The 23,297-nt window shown below is 49.5% G+C and overlaps 1 protein-coding gene across 2 annotated transcripts in view; it reads left to right on the top strand.

The window, feature by feature from the left end:
• The window catches only part of EPAS1 (endothelial PAS domain protein 1), an 88,716-nt gene that overhangs the window by 38,753 nt on the left and 26,666 nt on the right, over positions 1-23,297 (top strand). The window contains exons 2-4 of one of the 2 annotated variants that reach the window (XM_029231443.1): positions 10,359-10,549; positions 19,299-19,450; positions 19,875-19,959. In XM_029231443.1, the coding sequence (XP_029087276.1) occupies positions 10,359-10,549; positions 19,299-19,450; positions 19,875-19,959 (428 nt within the window). Of the gene's footprint in view, positions 1-9,415; positions 13,297-19,298; positions 19,451-19,874; positions 19,960-23,297 lie in introns of those variants that run through there. The other variant, XM_029231444.1, reaches the window with a different exon arrangement.

Raw genomic sequence — 23,297 nt, 5'->3', positions numbered from 1 at the left:
ACCCCCGATACCCCCGGCTCAGCTAAACCTTGTGAACTTGTGAGAGGGATCTGCTTATGGGCATTTTGGGGAAGGTTGCCTGATTGTCATCAAGAGTATAGGATTTAGGGTCAAATGGCAGGTTTGAGTGCTAGCTCCATCACTGGGTGACACCAGGCATGTCACTAACATGTCCTTGGAGTCTGTTTCGTCATGTGTGAAATAGGGATGATACACTCCTACCTCCCCAGATTGTTTCAGGATTAAGTCAGAGGCAGTGTGATGAGAGTTCTTTATCAAACGACAAGCGCTGCGTGTGGTTCTTTCTTAACTGTAGCAGCAGCAGCCCTTCAGCTTGCTGAGGTTAATTAGTCCCTCAGCTGGAGTCTGCACAGTGGAGGGGCTCGGGCAGTAGCGGGCATCAGAGGCCGGAGAGAACAGTGGGGAGCCAGGCAAATGCTCCTTGTGGACGCACGCTTTCCTCCCGTCTTTGTGGGGAGTCTTCTCTGTCAGTGCACTAGACATGCCGAGATCGGGGTAGGTGGAAAGAAAACCTTATTTTTACACTGGGGCATGAGGTCCTGCAGACCCACAAGAGTGGCCATCTTCGCAGAACTGGATTCTCCAGGTTCAGTACGGTTGGTCATCTTTCTTCAGACGTTTTAACCTGGACACTGCATGAGGGGAAGAGGAAGCCCGAGAGAGCCGGTCAGAGGGCAGGGAACGTTGCTGAGACAGTGCGCACACCCCGCTTTCCTTCCCCGGGTATCTCCTTCTGCAGCACTTCCTCTGGGGCTCCACATTCAGTAATGGTGGCCATGATCCTGAAGATGCTGTTACCAAATTCATCTCCTCAACTTTCAGAGGCGATCACGGTGAGGAAGCCATGGGGAGCTGGCGGCAAGCTGGATATGTGCCATCTTGTGTTATAAAAATAAATTAAAAAGCAACACCTGATACAAAGGTAGTTATCATTAGTGTTGTTTATAACAGCTGGAAATTAGAAATCATTTCTGAACATCTGTCAAGCGCATTGTGATCCACCCATACAATATGCTATTGCTGGCTGTTAGGAATATTTCTAAAGAGTTCTGTAAAATGTGATAAAATGTTAAATAACAATCATAAATCCAGTGAGAGCTCAGTTCTTTTCTTTATACCTTTCTGTATTTTCAAAATTGCCTGCACTAAATATGCATTACCCTTATTCCACCAAAGCCTTTTTAAAAAGTGATATCTTAAACTAGGTTATGAGATGGTAATGCATAATGAAGGTCTATTTCCAATTGTGTGACACAGCTAGTGCTGCTTGCCAATGGGCTCTCTGTTCACATATCCTTGAAAAAGTCAGAGCTCAGGGGTTTGGTTCCAGCTCCACACATTCCCATTACCTTTCTGAGCCTCAGTTTTCCTCATCTCTAAAAAGGGAATAACGGTACCTGCTCTTTGTATCTTACTGGGCGAGATTTACAGATTAACATATAAAGTGCTTTATAAGGTGTAATGAGTGATACAAATGTAAAGCCGTATTACTCACTAATATGTTGAATAGAGAACCCCGCTAAGGTTTGGGCTTGGTGAAGCTCAGCATAGACACAGATCGTCACTGTCACTCCTGTGCATGCACGCTTTTCCCAGCTGGGCTGGAGACTGCACATGTCCTCAGATGACGTAAGGAGCTGGGTTATCTGGAGCCCCAGATGGGCTACACCTATGGGGCTGCTTGGTAATTGGGTCTGCTGCTCTCTTCCCCAAGGCTGCCTGGGGCCTAGAAGGCCACCAGATAAGCATCTCCAGTGGGCCCCGAGCAGATTTGACCATTAGAGGGCCATGTTGGGTGGGCCCCAGACATTACTGTCAGCTCTGAATGCAGTCCAGGCCCTGTCTTCAGGGACACAGACCACCAGAGTGGGTCAGGGAGCTGGGGGCTTAGCCCCAGGGGAGGGGAGGTGGGGAGGTTGAGAAATGAGACACTTCCCAGGATTCTTCCTTCAGGGCAGGGCTGAGTGAAAATATCTGTTCTTGTTTTAGCCACTCCAGCCCTGACCTCTTCTTTGTACCCCTGCTTTTAGGGCTTTTGATACACTAGTCTGGAGTATTAGTCTTATCTCTCAGTTGGGCTGTGCTCTCTTTCAGCGCAGAGACCAGGCCTCTCACAGAGGCATGCATCTTGAAGTGTATTGATGCCTTTCCCCCTTGTGGAGCTCTGTCTGATCTGCCCAGTTTCTCCTGAATTTGCTAATGTAATTTCTTCCATTTTGACTGGCTAACTTTGATGCCCTTTCCTTTCCTATATAATATATAATCTATATAATAGATTCCCTTACGCATCACTACTGTCTTCGGCAAACATCAGAATATCCCAGAAAGTTGGCCAACACCACCGTCTTTTAAAATATTTTGCCACTCCTTTGGAATTGCCTTCAGAGCCGAAGACCATTCTTTTCAATACTTTCAACTGTGGCAAGGCCTTATCTTTGAGGGCATATTTTATTCTTTCAAACAACTGAGACCCATCCACAGCCAAGTCTGGTGACTAAAGGGGGTGGCTACACAGGATAAATGTCGTTTGGGGTTTAAAATGATGTATGTTCGGGCTTCCCTGGTGGCGCAGTGGTTGGGAGTCCGCCTGCCGATGCAGGGGACACGGGTTCGTGCCCCGGTCCGGGAGGATCCCGCATGCTGCAGAGCGGCTGGGCCCGTGAGCCATGGCCTCTGGGCCTGCGCGTCCAGAGCCTATTGCTCCGCAATGGGAGAGGCCACAACAGTGAGAGGCCCGCGTACCGCAAAAAAAAAAAAAAAAAAGATGTATGTTCTATGAAGTATTATGATTATGAAAAAAAAAAAGATGTATGTTCTATGAAGTATTATGATTGATTTTCTTGTGTGACTCTGAGGTTCTTTCTAAAGGACCTCCCAAAATACTTAGAGCAGTGGCCATTTCACCAGAATAAAGTTTGTACCTTCTCCCGAGGTGGCTGTTTTGAGGGGCTGTTGCCTTTTATGTGGCCTCGCTTCAAGTCTGTCTCCTTATTTTCACTTCTCTCTTTCTGTCAGTCACAGCCTCTGGGACAGTGATGGCCGCATGAGCTCCTAGATAAATAACTGTTTGGTTTATGATGGTGACTCCAAATTAGGTGAGTGTGGCCACAGTGCATGGTAGGGGGAGAGATGTGGTTAGGTTTAAGAAGTAGATCAGGGCTTCAGTCCTCCAAAGACAGGTGATCACAGGCTCAGAAACCTAAGCCCTCCAGGTGATTCTCCTGCAGGCTAAAGTTGAGATCCATTGCTCTGCAAAATTGGGACCAATGCCACTGCATAATTTAAATAAGGATCAGATGAGAATGTTTATGAAATGCACCTAGCCCCAGTGATCAGTGAATATCAGTTTCCTTTTCCTTCCACCAACAAAACAAAACAAAACAAAACAACACACACAAAAACAGCCTTTTTATTTTAAAGCTGACTGCTTTGCAACAGTGGTTCCCAGCCCTGGCTGCACAGGAGAATCACATGGGAAGCTTCAAAACCCCTTAATAGGCTGCACCGCAGGCCTATTAAATAGGACTCTCTGGGGGTAGGTGTAGAGCCCAGGCATCAGTTTTTTGAGGCTTCTCTGATGATTGCGGTGAGCAGCCAGGATTGAGAAGCACCGGCTTTGGTTCTGCTCTAATTTATTTATTTATTTAAATTTATTTATTTTATTTATTTATTTTTGACTGTGTTGGGTCTTTGTTGCTGTGCGCAGGGTTTCTCTAGTTGCGGCAACCTGGGGCTACTCCTCCTTGCGGTGCGTGGGCTTCTCATTGCGGTGGCTTCTCTTGTTGCAGAGCACGGGCTCTAGGCATGCAGGCTTCAGTAGTTGTGGCACGCGGGCTTCAGTAGTTGTGGCTTGCGGGCTCTAGAGCGCAGGCTCAGTAGTTGTGGCGCACGGGCTTAGTTGCTCCGCGGCATGTGGGATCTTCCCAGACCAGGGCTCGAATCTGCGTCCCCTGCATTGGCAGGTGGATTCTTAACCACTGTGCCGCCGGGGAAGTCCTGTTCTGTAATTTAATCCATGAAGCAATCAACCCCTATGTGTAGGGCAGCCACTCGTCCTGATCTCTGGGACCTGAAGCTGGCACGTTCCTTCCTTCAGGCAGCCCTCGTGCAGCAGTGGCACAGCCTCAGTGAAGTGTCACAAAAGCCCCCTCCCCATCGCATTTGACCTTCATTTCATCCATTTACAGCCTTCTGCGAATTGGCACAGCTTAGAATCTCACCACCAGCCAATAGACTGATCCAAGCTGGTTTAATTAGCTTCAGCCTTTCTCCTTAACCTGCTGAAATCCATTCTGCTTCTAAGCCTTCGAACCTTATAGGGAACAGGTGTATTGTTTTGATACCCTGATGGCCCACAGGCATTAGGCATGGGAGCCCTAATCACGCTAAAGATCAGGAGACTATGACTAATTAAGCAAGCAGCCCCATTGGTGCAGTGGGTGACATCTTGGGGGCCGCAAGCCAGGCTGACCAAGAGCTGATAATGGTTCCATTACTGACTTAAGTAGGGATCTCTAAGCCAGGCTTAGAGCAATAACCCCAAAGTTAAGGAGAAGTTTTTAAGAGAATGAAGCTCTGGGCAAAGCGGTTTTTCCCTGGTTGAGTTATAGCATGTGCATGCTGAAGCTTTAGGACCGTCAGTTTTGTCTTATCTTTTGATTGGCTGCCTGGTCCCTAAGTGTTTTTTTTCCCTTAGTTGGGATCAAGTGTTTCAGAATTTGAGTTTTTAACTTGGGGAGAATACGTATAAATTTGTGTATATGAAATGTCCTCCCAAAATGAGAGTAACCGCTTGTTCTCCACCTGTAGCTTGGAGAGAGACATTTATGCAGGCTGGACCTGCAGCTTTTTTTTATGGAGCATTGTAGAGTCACCTCGGATGGCACTGCACCACACGCCCAGCCGTGCGTGATGCAGGCTGCATCCTGCACCGATTCCCCTTCTTCCTACTCACACTCCATTTGAGCTCAGGTATTGTTTCTTAATCCTACACCTAAGGTTCCAGGTCTTTTTCCGAGGTGAGTGGGTGCTCACCTAAGGGCAGCATCTCCCCCCTACCCCACCATGGAGTCTTTATGTCACTGTATCTTTTCCAAATCGTCACCCTTCTCGTCTTCCTGTAGTGTACATGGACATCCAGTTGGTGGGAAGGTATCTAACACAGCCTGGTCCATGTTGAAGGTAGACAATAAATAGCAGTTTCCTTGCTTCCAGGGGAGAACCTTTGATCTTGGACCCAGAAGAACTAGGTTTGAGACAATGTCTTTTAGCAAGTCACTCTACCTCTCGAAATCTCCACTTCTTCATCTATTAAATGGGGATAGGAGTTTCTCTCTCTCAGGCCTTTTGTGAGATTCACATGAGATAAAGTGTAAAAAATGGGCTTTCTGCACCCCTCAGACACTGTAAGGTATTGCCACTTGTCCTTCTAGGATCAGCTGGACTCCTGCCTCACTGGGTAGCCTGCCCTGACCTTGTTTGCTGACATCAGCTTGTTTCTTATCTTAACCACCTATCGTGCTTATTGCCTGTGTTTATTTCTCTGGTTCATGGGCATGTTTCAACTTGTTGGCTCCCCAAACAGACTGCGTACTCCTCGAGAACAAGGAATGTGCACCTCCACAAGGTCCGGAACGGAGCTCAGTAAACACTTCTGGGTCCACGCAAGACACAGTCAGCCAGGGCCACATTCATGTGGTGTGTTCCATATACCATGTATTGTGCAGGAGCCCCCTGTGGTCTCAGGAGGACCACCAAGAAAGACAGGAGCAGGGACTTTGTAGAAAGAGCAACTGGAGTAAGAAATACATTTCTGAGTCTTTTCTGATGATCCGGAAAACTTAGATAAAATATCTTTTTACAAAAAAACCAGAGAATTCTAATATGCCATGTCTAGAATTATCATTAAAAAAAAAATTCTGGTCTATTGCAGTGAATTCTAACACCCATCTAGGGAGAGAAAATAAGGCACAATGAAGCCTCATTGACCTAAGAAGGGTCAGCTGCATGACCCAACAAACGAATCAAAATCAGCCTGACCAACAAATACACCTGCAGCCCTGAGACAGCGTTGACTTGGCAATGAGCAGCTGTAGGGCCAAAGTCTGACCGTGACTAATGCTCAGATTAGCCTGGCAGCGGGATCATTACTTTCTGTCTTGAGGGTTTCATTGGTGGAGAGCTTTCTAGTACTTCCAGTCCTTCTACCCTCATCTCATTTGATCTTGACAAAGAAGACACGAGATGGCTCCCATTTCAGAGATGAGGCAGTCAGGGCACCGAGAATGCATTTTCTTGTTCAACATCAGATAGCTAGATAGTGTGTGGCCAGCATGTTAAGACACCAGTCCTCCTAACTTCCCGTCCCCTGATCCGTTGGCTTGAGAGGCCCAACCTGTGGTAGATGGGGTGAGGAAGTCACCTGGGTGCATCAGTTAGGCCAAGGCAGGTCTCACCTTTACACTTAGCATTAATTATTCTTGTTCTTCCGTGTTGCTAATTCAATATGGCAGCATTACACATGTTTGTCTGTTCTTCCCAGAGTCAACGTTAGACAGATATCTCTGGGCTGTGTCAAGGTTAACTAGATAATCCAATTAAAGTCATGCTGGTCCCAGAGCACAACTGCAAAAACAAGGTAGCTAAAGTGGAGCGCAGACTTTTAAACCAAGAGACTGCATGTGATTCTCAACCTTTCTTTTTCTAAACGTTAAGATGTTGCTGTTTCTTTATTTCTTGCTAAAGCCACTACCTCCAACTGTTAAGCAGTAGAAAGAGTATGTATTGGCCTGAGAAGAGGTGGGTTCTAGCCCTAGCTCTACCACTAATTAGCAGAACTGCCCTAAGTAAGTAACTTAACCTGGTCGGGCCTCAGTTTCCAGATCTGTGAAATGGGGACAACAGCAGTGCCTGCCTTGCCCATCTCATATGCAGGGGGTGAGGATGGAATTAGACAGGGAGCACCCACATGTCTCAGGACTTCTAAGTGTCTGCTCACTGACTGTACACCCTCCAAGAGCTTATGTAGGCACTTGCTTTGTGACCTTGAGAAGTTACGGATGATGTCTGAGCCTCAGTTCCCAAGTGTGTAAATATGCTCACAATACCTACCATAATTGTGTTGTTAAGAGGATTATAATGAAGTAATATACGGAAGGTTCTCGGTGCAGCACCTGACACAAAAGTGGGTGTCAGTAAACATTTGTGTGGCCAAGGGAACGTAGTAGGAGCCAAATCTCAAAGGCCACTGGCAGACAGAGCACCGACTCCAGACGGCCTTTTCCTTCCCTGGCTCTTCCTCTCTGTCTGCTCTTCCACTTCAAAGAAGGGGCAATGGCAAAGGGAAGCGCTATGCATGCAGACACTGATGTAAATGTCACATCGATGTAAATGTGCTGGTATCTCTTTCACCCAGGAGGCCTTCTCTAGAGGCCCCTAATGGCTGGTCATGCGTTGATGATGCTTCTGTTGGGGAGCGCGACGGTTGTGCTGGAGAGTGGAATCCAGTGTCCTAAAGACGCTGGCTCTCATGACACGCAGGTGTGATGGGTACAGTTGTAGCATCCTGTCCCCTTCCCACCCTCCCTTCCTGGGCCAGGATGCGTGCAAACCTCGAGCAACTGTTTTCGCTCCACAATCAGAGGTCAGGATTAAAATGCAAATGAGAGGGACTAGTATACAAACTGCCACTACAGGCTGGAGGAAGAGCAGGGTGATCCTAAGGGCAGGTTCTGAAGGCGCGGGGTGCAGGGACGAGAGTTCTGAGAGCTGGAAGTCAGGGGCAGAGGAGGAAACGTGCATTGGGTGAAGGAAACAGAAAAGGGAGATAGGACAAGAAAAACAATTTCACTCGTTTCACAATTTTTCTGAAGGTTCTTCCTGACCATTAACAGCTGTTGGAGTTTCCTCCTGCAGTCTGAGTCTATGATGCTTGATCCATCCAAGGAGCTGGTTGTTTTGTTGTTCTAAACTGAAGCATGTGGTAAAGTCAAAACAGTGCCTCTGCCCCACATCTTGGCGGTTTGAGAGGCGGCGTGTCAACATTCCGGGAATCCCAAAATACTGAATTTTCAGTCTAGATAACAGGCCGCACAGCCAAACAAAAGGAGAAGCAGCCCCTGGTTTTGGAAGTCTCAGGAGAGAGGATAGACAGAGCAAGCTGGAGCGGGTTGGGTGAGGCCTTGAGAGCCGTGAACTGCATTGGACACCTTTTTAAAAAAATAAAGACAAACTTGTTTATTAAACAAGAAATACAGGCTTTGTTTTTTTTTTTATAGAAACATAAGAAAATACAGAGAAGCACTAAGAAAAAAATTCCTCCTAACCTCACTGACCTGACACTGTAACATTTTTGAGCCTAGGGAGGCAAGACATCATTGATGGAGAGGAGTCCGGATTCCGGGGCCCAGCTGCCCGGTGCAAAGCCCCACTTTCCCATTTACCTGCGCAGAGGCTGCAGGTGAATTACAGCAGTCTCCCCTTATCCACAGTTTCACTTTCTATGGTTTCAGTTCCCCACAGTCAACCCCAGTCTGAATATATTAAATGGAAAATTCTGGAAATAGGCAATTTATAGGTTTTAAGTCTCATGCCATTCTGAATAACATGATGAAGTGTCCCACCATCCCATTCAGGACATGAATCACCCCTTTGTCCAGCGTATTTGTGCTGTTTACGCTACCTGCCCATTAAGTATAGGAAAAAACATAGTACAGGTAGGGTTCGGTAGTATCTACGGGGTCAGGCAGTCCACTGGGAGGCTTGGAATGAATCCCCCGTGGATAAAGGGGGACTACTGTACTTAGTCTCTATGGACCTGTTTCCTCATCTGTAAATTAGGGGTAATAATAACAACTACTTCCAGGGGTAGTTGTGAGAATTAAAGAAGCCAGTGCAGTAGTGCTTAAGACAGTCCCTGGAACATAGTAAGTACCATATACATGATAGCTGTAAGAATAACAGTTGTTAGTATAGGAAGTGTTATGTATAATACATTTCCATGAAAATAGGATTATACTGTACTCCTTTGTAACATTTTTACTCTCACGATGATCTTTTCATGAATATATTTGTTATTGATATTAGCTAACATTGACTGCTTACCATTGGGATAGGCCTGGCACTAAAGACTTTACAGAAGTTGGGGGCTTCCCTGGTGGCACAGTGGTTAAGAATCCGCCTGCCAACGCAGGGGGCATGGCCTTGAGCCCTGGTCTGGGAAGATCCCACATGCCGCGGTGTAACTAAACCCGTGCACCACAACTACTGAGCCTGTGCTCTAGAGCCCGCAAGCCACAACTGCTGAGCCTGCGTGCCACAACTACTGAAGCCTACGCACCTAGAGCCCGTGCTCCACCAACAAGAGAAGCCACCATGATGAGAAGCCCGTGCACCGCAACGAAGAGTAGCCCCCGCTCGCCGCAACTAGAGAAAGCCCGTGAACAGCAATGAAGACCCAACGCAGCCAAAAATAAAATAAATGAAAAATAAATAAATTTATATTAAAAAAAAGATTTTACAGAAGTTATCATATTCAATCCTCACATTAACTCTGTGGGGCAAGTACTGTATTACCACTTTACAGATGAGAAAACTGAGGCTAATCAGGTTAAATAATATAAACGTACAGAGCTGGTGAGTGGCCCTCTGTCCTGCAAGGAGAAGGAAAATGAGGCCTGCTGGCAGCCTGTCCTGGCAGGATTAAAGAGGAATCGTGTTTGTGCTCAGTCCTTTTTAACCCTCAGAGGTGTGCACGTCGGGACATCAGACTGACGGGTGTCTGGCTGACTGTTCTTGGGCTCTAGTGGCATTTTCGATTTTTACGGTGGAAATCACTCTCTGATACGAAATGGGATCTAAGGTCCCGTACTGGGCTTCATTGTCTCTGAGAGCATTTTATCTAGAAGCAGATCTTCATCTTGTTCTCCAGAGGCTTTGACACAGCCACCTGGGCCACTGGCCACAGCTTCCTCACCCTTCCCTCTCCGTCCCTGGGCATTCACCTCAGTCCCCAGATAGCCCTGGACCAGGTCCCAGGCATTGCCAGTGGATTGATTCAATCAGCAAGGCTTTGCTCAAACCCCACCCACGTGAAGCCCTGTTGTGGACTCCATGGCGCGCAGGAGGGGAAGGCGGCCGAGAAGACACGAGACGCGTGAAGGCAGAGCTGACAGTACAGAGCTGACTCTCCGCGGCTCAGGTGACTGGCGTGAGCCCGCGTCAGCTCATCGGGAGGGTCCGGCCGTGCCGTGGGTGGGGAGTCCCGGGGATGTCGTGACCAGGGGTGTGATGGGATGACAAGTGACGTGCTAGAGACTAACCCCTGCCTCTCGATGTAGGAGTAGCTCGGAGAGGAGGAAGGAGAAGTCCCGAGATGCTGCCAGGTGCCGGCGGAGCAAGGAGACGGAGGTCTTCTACGAGCTGGCCCACGAGCTGCCCCTGCCTCACAGCGTGAGCTCCCACCTGGACAAGGCCTCCATCATGCGGCTGGCCATCAGCTTCCTGCGTACACACAAGCTCCTGTCCTCAGGTGAGGCTGCGGGCCCCCGGGCTCCTTCCCCACGTGCCCTCGCACGCAGGAGGCGCCACTGGGCCAGAGTTGGAAGGCCACTGGCACAGAGGGAAGGTCTTCCTCCCCGGGAACGCGCACTCTGCAGATCTCTCACCCATAGAAACGCCGTCATTGGCGCTTCGTTCTCTTGCGTTGAACATCTTTCCAGCAGTGGCCTTTGCAGTGAGTACAGCCACGGACTGAAGAGCAAGGGCAGGACCAGGGGAGTGTTTGGAAGCTGAGGGGACAGAGAGGGCTGCGAGGATGAGGGCAGCTTTTGCTGGCTCCCCGGTTCCCGTGCTCTGGCTGTCAGACCCACACTCCAGTCGAGGGTGAGTGAATCCTCAGGAAGCATCTTAGTGCTTATCCGCTGGCCACTTTCTCCAGAGCGGAGGTGCGCCCATAGGATCTTTCCCTCTTACTAGCCAGGATGCCAGGCAAAGTATGCAGTGTCTCTGCTCTTAGTTTCCTCATCTGTTAAAAGGGGTTAAAATACTTACTGCATGGGGTGTCTTTAAGCATTAACTGAGAGAAAGTTTGTAAAGCACCAGACCCAGCCACGCTACTCACCGGGGAGCCCCTGACAGGTAACAGTCTCCCCTCAGAACCAACTAATTCTCACCTCCCCTGATAATCTCTGCAAGTCTCAAGTTCACAAAACTTTTTTTATCCCCTTAGAGCTCACCTTCTTCAAAATACCATTTCCTGTTAGTCCTGACCAGAAAGAGGTGGCCTGGGGATTCTGCCAGTGGCAGGTCTGATGCGACAGTCCCCTCTAGTCTGCCAGTTTCTTAACAAAACCAGACAGCGGGCAGTGCCCCTCCGCACCCCACCTGGCTGTGGCACTGCAGGCGGCAGCATCCAAGGTGGTGAGTGGAGGAGGACGGGCAAGGGAAGGTTCTCTCGTGCTGGCTTTTCAGTGTTCCTGAGTGAGCCGTGTGCCTTGGAGTGGGGTTGACTCTGCCATCCTGTTATGAAGTGGCTATTCTGGGAAAGAAATCCAGAGCAGAGGGAATCTAGTGTGAGGCGGGGAGGCCAGACCGGCATGTGCTATTCCGGGCCCTGGAGCACAGGAAGGATATGGGGGGAAGACTTTCAGAAAGTAGGACGACAGCTCAGTGGATCCAAGGGTTGGAGGGCTAACCCTGGACTGCAAATCTAAAGAGTCTCAAGAAAGAGCAGACAGGAGGGAGAGAACCCAGGGCAAAGACTTGCTCTATAAATACTTTGAAAGAAACAGTGCAAGACAATGGCAGACTTGTCACCCTAGATGCTACAGGAAGAGGGAACTATGGGCTGAAGTATAAGAAAGGCTTGGAGATGCCATCGCAGGACACGTGTGTACTTTTTTCCTTTAAAGAAGCTTGTCCTCCAGGACAGGTGAGGGCAGTGTCCGGTAGTGCTGGAATCATCTTTACATCTGCACAGAGTAGGGAGTGGAGGACTTAATGACTAAACGGAGACCCCTTCCCCACACCCAGAAACATCTCAACTTCCCTGTTACAATACTTGGGATTCCCCTCTTAGACACCGATTTCTTTGGGTTTGTCGCTGCTTCCTTCCACCACCACCACCCCTGTTCCTCCACCAGCAGGGAGCCCCGAAAGGAGTAATACATTAATCCTGGGACATCTCTCTGATTGAATTTGGACTTGTAGGATGTTTCTCCTCATTTCACAGATGATGAAAAGTGAGGCACAGCGAAGTTAAGGTTGCTCCAAGTCACACACTTAGCGCCTGGAGTTCAAGTCCTTTTGAATCCATGGGAAGAGAGACATGGAGGGCAGGAGCATTCTGCAAACCTGGCCAGGCGGAGATGTCGATGAGGGCTGAGGACTGGGGGAAGGGGAGGGTTCTCCCTTGGAGGAGGAACCAAAGTTAAACAGAGGCACCAGGGGCTGGCCCTGAGCATTGGGGTCTGCAGGAGGTCCTCCCACACTCAGTGACTGTTTCTACCCTTGCTCTTGGTGCACGGCCTTGGTTTCCGAGCTCTCCCATGCATAACCGTCCCCCTCAGTGGTTCAGGGTTGGCTTGGACAGGACACATATTGGAGGCTCTGAGCACATCTGCCTGCATGTGTGCTGGCGTGAACCCCCTGTGTGCCAGATATGCCCAGGGAGATAGGACCAGAGTGGCCACAGCGAGACATCAACACATCCCCTCCCAGGGCGGTTGCAAGTGTGGAAGCAAAGTGCCTGTGCTCTGGCTGGGCTTGGCCCTGGACTGACCAGAGCCCTCAGCGTGTCAGCTCTGGTCCTCTCAGTCCCGAGGAAAGAAATTACAGAAAAGGATAAAAAGTGTCCACATTTGGCCATCTGGTCTGGGTGTCCTTGCAGGAGCAGTTCTCATAAAACATGCATCACCTGGGGGAGGAGGAGATGGATGGCTTTCTGTACCTTCTCTTCCAGGCCGCTGCCACACATTCTTTAGACCAATTGTTGTTATCGTTTTTAGGAATTATATGCGAGACAGGATCTTGTTCTTTTTAAATCACATTTTGCTTCTTCAAAACATGCAATGCAGCGAAAAGGAGCACAGGATTTGTGGACAGTTGGACCTGCCCTGGAACCTCAGTCGGGCTGCCTTCCTTCTCTGCAGCCTTGTGAAAACCTCTTGACTACCTTTGAGCTTTACTTTCTCATCCGCACAAAGAGGATACCAGTACTTACCGTGGACATTGGATATGAAAGCCCTTTTCCTCTTGCCTGCCACATATGGGCTCTCAGTAAGTTATAGCTTAAGAGATAAAACTTACTATGAACAAGCAAATTGATTTATAATAAGAGTAGTCTTCTGGAAAAAATGATGTAAATGAAAACCCAGTGTAAACCCTTACTGTCCTCTTACCACCTTCTGGCAATTTCTAGCAAAATGCAGAGTTGCCGAGCTTTCCCAAGTCAAAACAAACCACAGATCCATTATTGAAGCATTTCTAACAAAGGTGAGCGCCGATGTTGGCTCACTTTATGATAGGAAATAGCTGGTTGCATACCTCAGAGTTCAAAAGGCTAAAAAAGACCAGGTTTTGCTTTAGAAAAGTTTCTTCTTTACTTAGTAACACGTTTCCCTTTGATTTTCACAGTAGGCTGTTCTGTGTGGGAATGTTGGAGAGGAAACCTCAATGCTGAGAAATTCAGGCTGGGAGTCTGGGCGGCCGATTGAGATTTGTATCACAGGAAGCAAACTGAAACAATAGCTTTATGATATTAGCTTCCACGCTGGGCCGAGAACAGAACACACTCTGACGGGAACATCAGTGGAAATACCACTTGATTGTCTTAAATCCTCTTTCAAGAGGAGCTCTGCAAACTGTAACCAGATGAGGTTCACTCCTGCATTCAGGCAGCCTTAAACAGTGGTAGCTATGCAGAGCTGGCTTTTCACTATAAAATTGATTTTTGGCTTCCCCCATCCTCATATGAGGTAAAATCAAATTCATTTTACATGAGAGCTAGAGGTCAATGTGCAGCAAGCTTTCTAAGACAAATGTCAGGTTTATTATTAATTCATTGGCATTTGCTTAGTGAAGACATCAGTCTTAACAAGAGATTATGATTTCCTCGTCTCTAGACTACTAAGGGAAAGACATTAAAATGTGGGACAAGTGATTTTAGTTTTTCGCCATGACCTTTTCATGCAGGAAAGAGTGAGACCAGAGGGAAAATTGTGGAGGCAGATATGGTTTCTGGTGCCCTCTTAGGTCCCCCCGTTCGGACTTCTTTTCCCAGGCTTTCACCTCTACTTTTTTTTTTTTTTTTTTCCTGTCTCACCCGCTTGCCCCACTCACCTTCCAAACCAAGGCCTTTTTCTGTCCTGTTTGGTGAAGAGCTAAGAGGCTGATTCATGCCAGAATGTTAATGGCTGAGAGCAGCTAATCGTACAATCTCTTCTAGAGATGCTTTGTTCAGATCATTCCCTTAACTTAAACCAAAAAACTCTGGTCAGTCAGCAGGTATGTACTGACCCCAGCCCAGCACGACATCTTATGAAGGGTAACACAGAGAAGTGAGATAGGATAGTAAGTTATGCACAGAATAAAGGAATGAATTTCTAATGGTGGACTTTCAAAGCCCTTTGGGAGGCCTGCAAGGTCAGATAAAACACAGTGCCTTCTGCCAAAGATGTGAGGGTAGCCCAAGCCTACTACCAGGCAATGGTGGAGTTTAAAGGTTGGGCTAATGACCCAGTAAGTAATTCAAAAATAGTTTCCTCGGGCTTCCCTGGTGGCGCAGTGGTTGAGAGTCCGCCTGCCGATGCAGGGGACACGGGTTCGTGCCCCAGTCTGGGAAGATCCCACATGCCGCGGAGCGGCTGGGCCCGTGAGCCGTGGCCGCTGAGCCTGCATGTCCGGAGCCTGTGCTCTGCAGCGGGAGAGGCCACAGCAGGGAGGGGCCCGTGTCCCAAAAAAAAAAAAAAAAAAAAAAGTAGTTTCCTCATGGCTTGACTGGGTCTGCTTTTGCAGTCAGCACACCCATGGCTGGGTGTAGTTGTGGGTCTATGGGCCGGAGGGAAGAATTGGTGTAAGAGGAAAGCCCTTTCGTTGATAACTACCCGGTGACACATCTGCACAGCACATCTGCACCAGGAGGATCACATCAGGGTGGTTTGAAGACCAGTCAAAACACTCCTGGAACTTCCCAGACTAGGAACAGAGGTAAAATAACCCTGGTGGAATAAAAATGCACCCTGACCAGCAGCCCTGGGACGATCTGGTCCCAGAGGCCCGGTCAGGAGCGTTTGCCCTGCCACCTGCCCGCTCGCCCCAGACGCCCAGCTCCTGCTGCCCCTCGGGTCCCGTCCCCCCTCCACCCCCCGCGTGGTGCTGCCTGAAGGAAATGCGCGGTGCTCCGGAAAAAGTGCTCCGAAACCTCAGCCCGCGCATATCCTGGCTGTGGGGAGTCATCAAAGCCTGTTTACCGGGGCTATTTTTAGCATTAAAGAACCTTGTTGTGCTCCTGGGCCCAGCATGCTGCATCTCTGCAGAGTGCCTCTGATCTGCATGACCCACCTCTCTTCTTTGGGGTCAGACCCTGAAGGGTCCTGGGAAGCAAGTAACTGAGACCTGGAGCCCAAGGCAATTTAAAGACCCTGCTGAGGGTTTATGGAGCACCTACTGTGGGTTCCTCTTTATTCGGCACCAAGGGTCTCTTCTGGATTGTTGTGCAGCCTTACGGCGGTTCATCTTTCTCTTCCCCACCAGTCTGTGGATTCCTTGAGGGAAAGGATGCTCTTACACCTGACTTTGCCTAGGACAGGCCTGAGCATCTAGTAAGCATCACTTGTTGACAGATGACCTGACTGATCTCCTGCTTCGTGCCCAGCATGGGGCAGACATGTAGCAGGAGCACAATAACTGCGTAGTGAATGAAGGAATTTTCTATGTGCTTAGCACTGAGTCAGAGATTAATGATCCCATCGGAAGATGTGATGCTCCCGAGAAAGAGCAGAGGAGAAGGCAGAGCTGTCTTCAGCTGGATGATGTGCCTGAGCCCTCGGCCCCTCGGGTGAAGGGCTGCATCCGGCCCCGCAGTTTCCACCCTCAGCTCCAGGCTGACAGCACGCTGGCCAGGTTCCTTCCGAAGCCCCCAGGAGTATAGGCAGGTGCTGCGGCAGCAAAGCCTCCCACAGACGAAAGAGGCCTTGCTGTCCCAGGGTTCCTGGGGGCCGGCCTGCTGGCTTCCTGGCCCCCCAGCCCTGGTGACTTCAGTTCCAAGATGTTCTGTTTCCATTCTTGGGCCCTGTGCACCCCTCTCCCTCCCTCCTGGAGGCCAGCTGGCCAGCTGCTACAGCCAATTTCGCCACCTCCTGGAAGCAAGTGTACTGGGCACGGATGGAAACCAGTTTGGCTGTGTCGGAACTGTTAAAAAACAGGAAATTTTAAGCAGAACTATTTCCTCTGGGCCTAGTTAACCCAAATAGGGTTGTCTTGGGATTACTCCAGATTTAGAAGTCAGTGTTGCCACTGAGATCAAAGACATTGAAGAGAAGAAAATCTCAATAGGCCAGAAATCACAGGGCTGGCCTCTGCTGTCTGGAGAAGGTGCTCACCTCTCTGGTGTGATTTTTAACAGTGCTGAAAACCTCTCCTCACCCATCCCCCAAATAGGTCACCACCCGCCAAACTTGGTTTTCCCGGCATTAGGGTCGCTCTTAGGACCTTGAGTTAAGGCATTGATTCTCCACCTGTGGTCTTAGGGCCACCAGCATCCATATCACGTGAGAACTTGTTAGAAAAGCACATTCTCAGCCCCCAATCTGAGACCTACCGACTCAGGAACTCTGGGCAGGGGGCACATCCAGGGTGGCTCCATGACTCTGTGTGACCTGTGCGGTCCCGCACAGAAGGGCCCTGGGCATGGTTTAATGTTTCAGCAAGAGGCCCCACATTCTTACTTTGCCCTGGGCTCGGAAATCCTTGTTTTAGCAAGTTTTCTCAGTGGTTCCGGTGCACGCTCCAATTTGAAAGCACTGAGTCAAGTCATGGTCTCTCCTGCAGCCCTTGTTTAAATATAGGTGTTAACCCAGAGCACGAACATTGACCGAGGCACCACCCACACCTGGAACTTTGGTTCGCTGTCATCAGTTCAGCTAACCAGTTAGATGGCAGGTGCCCGAAGCAGGGATCAAGTGTGGGTATGTGTGTGGTAAAAAGGCCGTTCCCAGACAGTCTCCCCTCCCATAGGCTAGCCACCTGAATCAGGTTATGAAGAGGAAAGAATGTCCCTCATTCCATTCTACCATTTTAGCAAAACAGAGGGAAGTCACTAGGCTACTACTCACTCTGTATGGCCCAACTCTTGGCTCTAAAGGCTGGCCTGTCCCTGGGCAGCATGAGTGACCTCTGCACATTCACCGATCCTGTGTCCTGAAGGTGGACGGTCCACAGTGGTGCCACTGAGGCCCCTTGGTAGGAACATCTTCTAATTTGGATTTGTTCTTCTTGAGGAATAACAGCGTATGGCCCAGAGCTTAAATTTAGGAGCTCAAGGGAAAAGAGAACCAAATAAATCCAGTGCCCTTCCAGAAAGGCCCTTGAACCTCATTTCACAGCATCCATGTGTCCCTTGCCAAGTGGCCCATAAATGCATTGCAGTTTACATTCCCTAGAACAGTCTCAGTTTGAAAGACTCCTTTTTTTTGGTTAAGCGAATGTTAACGTTTATAAGTGACAAATTATTCTCTCATCCTCTTGTTCTGTAAATTAAGGGAGGCATACTGGGCTTGATGTTTGTACTGGATGAATAGAAATTTTTATAAGTGAATGTATATTTGGAGTTAAATAATGAGCTAGGAGAAGCAGGGCTGAAATAAAGTCTGTGGTCTGAGCCATAACAGCCAAGGGTCTGGGGCCTGAGAGCTGTATTTGCTGGGACAAGAGCTGAGTCTGCCTTTTGCACATAGCAGAGGTATACTTCATAGGCCAAGGTTCCTCAAAGCGCTTGGCTGGGGAGTGGACGCCTTCCCAGGTTGCCCCTAGCAACCACCTCTGCAGCCTGCCACCAGCACAGCAGCAGCAGCCACCTCACGTGGCTTCACACCTCTGGTCCTCACTCCAAACCGCCTTGCACGCCACTGCCAGATGAATCTCCCCAAAGCACTGCTCCAGGCCACTGGACCCACGTCGTGAGGCCAGTCGATAAGCCTGGGAAGTGGACCCTCCTCTTCAGCCAGGTGGACCTGTTCTCCGTCCCTGGAGGGAGCTTTCTCCAGGCTCTGCCACCTCTATGCTTTCCAGTGTCGGCCCAACCCACTAGGCCCAGAAAGCCCTCCTTTCATTTAACAGAGTGAGATCCCTGTTTTTCACGCGTGTCTTCAAATGCCCTTCTTTAAACAGTTGTCTCTGACCACCCCAAAGCGACCCCCTCTTCCTATAAACCCTTCAGCACTTACTGTCTGTATGCCTCTTGGGTGCCCAATTCGGTCAACCTGAGGTTTTTACTTAGATTTGTGTCTCTGTGTGCCACACAGCCCCCGTCCAGGTTTTGAGCAATCTGAAGGCGGTGACAGTGTCATAGAGGGGCAGAAGGGAGAGGGAATCATGATAGTTGGTACGTTTTAGGCATTTTACATACGTATTTAATCCTTACAGCTCAAAGAGATGGGAACTATCATCTCTATTTAGCTGAGGAAACTAATATTCAAAGAGGTTGTTACTTACGCAGAGTCATAAAAGCCTAGCAGGAGGAATAGTCCAAAGCCTATGAGTGGTTACGAGTGTGGCTTCTGTATTCAGCTGCCTGAGTTCACTAGCTACAACCTCTATAACCTTGGGCAAATGACTTAACCTCTCCAGGCCTCATCTGTAAGATGAGACCAAAAAATAGTACTTGCCCCACAGGTGTCTTGAAGATTATATAGCATGCTCAGTGCAGTACCTGATATGCTGTCCTTGTTCAACATCCATTAGGGAAAATTATCGGGCTGACTACTCCTGTAACTGCCTTTGCATCTGTGACCACGACTGCTGCCACTGCCACTGGTACCACAAGTATGCGGCCACAACAACCGTACTGCCCGCAGAGCTCCTGTCAGGGTGTCCTCTGTGCAGTGGTGTTCATCAGATGTCTGCTGCTTGAGCCTGTGGTGGACACTTGGATGGTTGGCAGTGTGCGTTTCCAGAAAAATCCGCGTAATGCCTTTGAGCCATCCCTGGCAGACATCCGTCCGTGCCAGTCACATCTGCCTTAACACATTGATGCAAGCCGTCCAACCCCTGTCTCTTTCCAGTTTGCTCTGAAAGTGAGCCTGAAGCTGAGGCTGACCAGCAGATGGACAACTTGTACCTGAAAGCCTTGGAGGGCTTCATTGCCGTCGTGACCCAAGATGGCGACATGATCTTTCTGTCAGAAAACATCAGCAAGTTCATGGGACTCACACAGGTGACACCCTCCTCTGGCTCTTTCAGAAAGGGAGGGAAAGCGTTTCCACTTGGGGGTAGAAATTAGTGGAAGGTTCTGATCACATCCCTCCTGACCTCTCCTTGCATATGCCCACCCTGCTTCTCTCTGATTTCAAGCCTCAAACCTCAGGAACACACTGAGAACCCCTGGCATTGGGCTTAGCATTGCTGATGGCCACCCTGGTGGACAGCTCTGCCGACTGGATTAACAGAGCCACCCTTGTGAACCACATCCATCATGAAGTCTGTTACACTGGTGTGTCTGTGGACCTGTGGAGTGGAACATGAGAAGACCTGATTTAGCCTCCTCCCTCTCTCCAAATGTGAAAAGGGGGCCCAGCTTCCTCTTGGAGACTTCTTCTTCAGTGTTAGGAATAATGAAGCCCAACCTTGTTTTGAAACAGGTGGAGCTAACAGGGCACAGTATCTTTGACTTCACTCATCCCTGTGACCACGAGGAGATCCGTGAGAACCTGAGTCTCAAAAATGGTAACGTATTCTTCATTGCGTTTTTCTTTTCTTTTCACACCACCTGGGAGGGGATCTGCCTTACCTTTGTCTGCAAATGTAGGATGGTTGGAACATGGCCATCATGATCTAAAAACACTGACATCCATTAAAAAACCCAGCAGAGCCTAGGAGATGAGATTGAGGGCCCTGGAAGGACCTAGTACTCAGAAGGATCTCTTGCTGGCTCTTCCTGGGGCCTGATTGTCACACTCCTAGGGCACTCCTTCAGGTTAGGACACTGTCTCCAGAAGGTTTCATCACCTGAGCATCCAGCATCTCTGCCAAATGACACTACCCAAACCAATCAGCTCATCTGTGCCAAAATGTTCATGGGAACCGTTGTGGTTGTCCCTAAGACAGTTGTGTAACAGACTGCCCCAAACATAGTGGCTTAAACAGTACTTTTATTAGCTCTCATGATTCTGCGGGTTCTGTGGGTGGTTCTTTTGCTCCATGTGATGTCAGGAGGCTGGACTTGGTGGGATGACCAGAGGGTTCACCCACACCCCTGGGACCTTGTGGCCGGTAGCTGGAGGCTGGGGCTCAGCTGGGATGCGGGCACGGCTGGACCTCCCTCTCACTCTGTGAGGTATCGGAGCCTCTCCCTCTCCACATGGGGTCTCCAGGGTAGCCAGACTTCTTACATGGCAGCTCAGGGCTCCCCCAAAGTGCAAAAGTAGAAGCTGCCAGGCTCTCCGAAGGCTTAGTCCTGAAACTGGTACAGCACCACTCTGCCCCATCCTGCTGTTAGAGTGAGTTACAGGCCAGCCCCATTCACTGTGGGAGGGAACTACAGGAGGCCCTGAATACTAGGAGATGTGGCTCATTGGGGCCACCTTTAGAGACTAGCTACCCCGGGAGCCAAGGAAGGAATCTGGCCTCCTGGTGATAAGAAATGGGACAGGTAGATTTTGATGGAGAAGAGATTTATAAGGTCTCGTGCACTGCACCCTCCCTGTGGGGCCTCCAGCAGATGCCAGTGGATTGAAGGGCCTATACAAGCAGAAAGCGCTTTGCAGTGACAGTCAGAGCCTGCTGCTTCATCTCTTGTAACGGGGGACAGTCAAGCAAAAGCACAGATGGGCATATTGTCAAGTGGACTGAAGCTTTGAGAAGAAGGGGACTTAATGGCTTTCAAGGTCCCTTCTGAACCTGAGAGTCGATGTCTGCCCTGGGCAGATTATGCCTGAGTCTATACATCCCCTTTTCTGTCTCTCACCTGTCACTGCCATGGAGTGTGTGCTTGTCCAACCTGAATGACAGAGGCAGTGCTATCAAGCCTGCAAGGTTTTGCTCTTATTACCACACGTGCTGCAAAAGCAGACACTTCGTTGGCCCACTTCTACCCTTGTTACAGACCGAGCCTGCAAAGCGCAGGATTGCCACCACCTCTACCCACCCCACCACGGCCTCCCCGCCCAGCGCCTCTGCTCTCCTTCCCGAAGGCCACCTGGCTCCGGGCGTACACAGGCTGGGGAGCACTGTGGGCTGTTCACTGTCTTCTCTGTGCCGCTCAGAAACTCTTGTTCGGTTCTGTGAGGAAGGGGCTGCCAGAGCTTCTGAATCCCTTTCTAAAACAGGTGCTGGAAGCCCACGAAAACCAAAAAGTCTGTTAATTTCTCTTCTCTGCTCTGGAAACCCTTGGGCCCTTGGGTTCTCAGTCTTAGTTCAACCTCTGACCCTAGTCTCAATCTGATTATGTGATCTGAACCGAGTCACTTCATCGCTCTGTTTCTGGGAGTCTTTCTTTTCAAAGTGACAGTATTGGACCAGGCAAAGTCTAGGACCTTCCAGCTCCCAGGTGCCATGATTCAGCAGGACTCTACTCTGTTGATCCGAGTGGAACTTTAGATCTCTTGGTCTCTGTGTTGAGGACTTGGGATCCAAATCAGTGAATCAGCAAAGCCTTTGAAGGTGCCGACCTGCATGATCTGTAAGCACAGGGTTAGTGCGAGCACCCAGGGAAAGATAAGGCTGTGAGGCTGGTGTGGAAGGCTTTGAAGGCCAGGAATTGGGCCTCGATCCTCTTCCTTGTAGACAGAGGGGAGCTGGTGGAAGTTTTGGGGCAGAGGTGGAGTAATCTGGTTGGAGCTGTGTTTAGAAAGATTAACCAGATGGAAGAATGGGGAAGACTCAGAAGTTAACAGGTCAGGAGGCCACAGCCCTAACCCATGTCACAGCCACAAATGAGTCCTTCCAGCCCACTTCTCAGCACCTGAGCTGGAGCTGGTGCCGCGTCCAGGCCCCAAGATACAGGAATGTCTCATGATGTGCAAACCCCACTTGTGGGAATTAAAATTGTAGGAAGAAACATAATTGAGTATGGGAGAGGTGGTTTTATAATCATGATGGAGAATATTCTCTCTTTAAAAAAAAAAAAAAAGATTCACTATCTGGTCTATTACTTAGTGGGCTGTCCTAGGGATGTTGAAGATAAATTCAAAGGTGCCACAATTCATTCAACACACAGTGATTTGGGGCTGTGTCACCCAAATAAGTCACAGCCCCCTGGGGGTTCAGGTTCAGAAGCTGGTGGCCATGCCAGAGGGAGGGGTGTGATTATTTGAAACAAGGCTCTGGTCTGTTCTGAGATGCTGGGCAGGGGGCAGGAGTGGACCTTGGAAGGTCCAGGATCGCAGAATCTAGACATGGACGGGGGGGCTCAGCTGGTGCTTACTGCATTCATCACTTTTTTTTTTTTTTTTTTTAAACAAAAAGTGGGAGAGGTTCCGAATGGCAGGCTATTTGGAGACTATAAGGAAGGAAGCGATCTTGTTTGTCTTGGTGATTTATTTAATTCTGGCTGAGAAAGGATATGATCTGTGTTGAGTTAATCCTCAAGGTGAACTTGCTCCCCACAGGAGATTTGGACCAGCAGTCTCTTCTTGAACCTTGACCTATGTCACTTTAGGGAGAAAGCAAATGGTGCAGGACCCTGAGTGCAGCCATTGCAGGGTGAAACTAGGGCACTGGAGGGACAGGAATGAAGAAAAGACAGGGGTGTCTAAGGGACATGTCCAACCCGAGAGGCTTGTCCCCTTGGAGTAATTGTGGCCTCGCCCAGACCGTCCCTTGGAATTCCGTCTCTGGAACCTGGACCCGCCCCGGGAGAGGTTTGCTGAGATCACGGCCGATGGTCACTCATCGCCTGGCCGCTCTGGAGTGCGAGGTGCAGTGGGAGATAACACGCTGGAACAGCCCCGACCCTTCAGCAGTGGGAGACAGGCTGGAGATGAGCGAGCCTTGGTCCACAGCCAGGGTGGCACGGAGCATTCAGGGCAGGCTGCGCGTGCTCAGAGAGCCGCTCCTCGGGGAAC

This window comes from Monodon monoceros, unplaced genomic scaffold (genome assembly GCF_005190385.1).
Source record: "Monodon monoceros isolate NGI ecotype Baffin Bay Population unplaced genomic scaffold, NGI_Narwhal_1 Super_Scaffold_19, whole genome shotgun sequence".
NCBI lineage: Eukaryota > Metazoa > Chordata > Mammalia > Artiodactyla > Monodontidae > Monodon > Monodon monoceros.
Note: the sequence above shows the minus strand (reverse complement) of the source record. Positions and strands in the feature narration are given on the sequence as shown.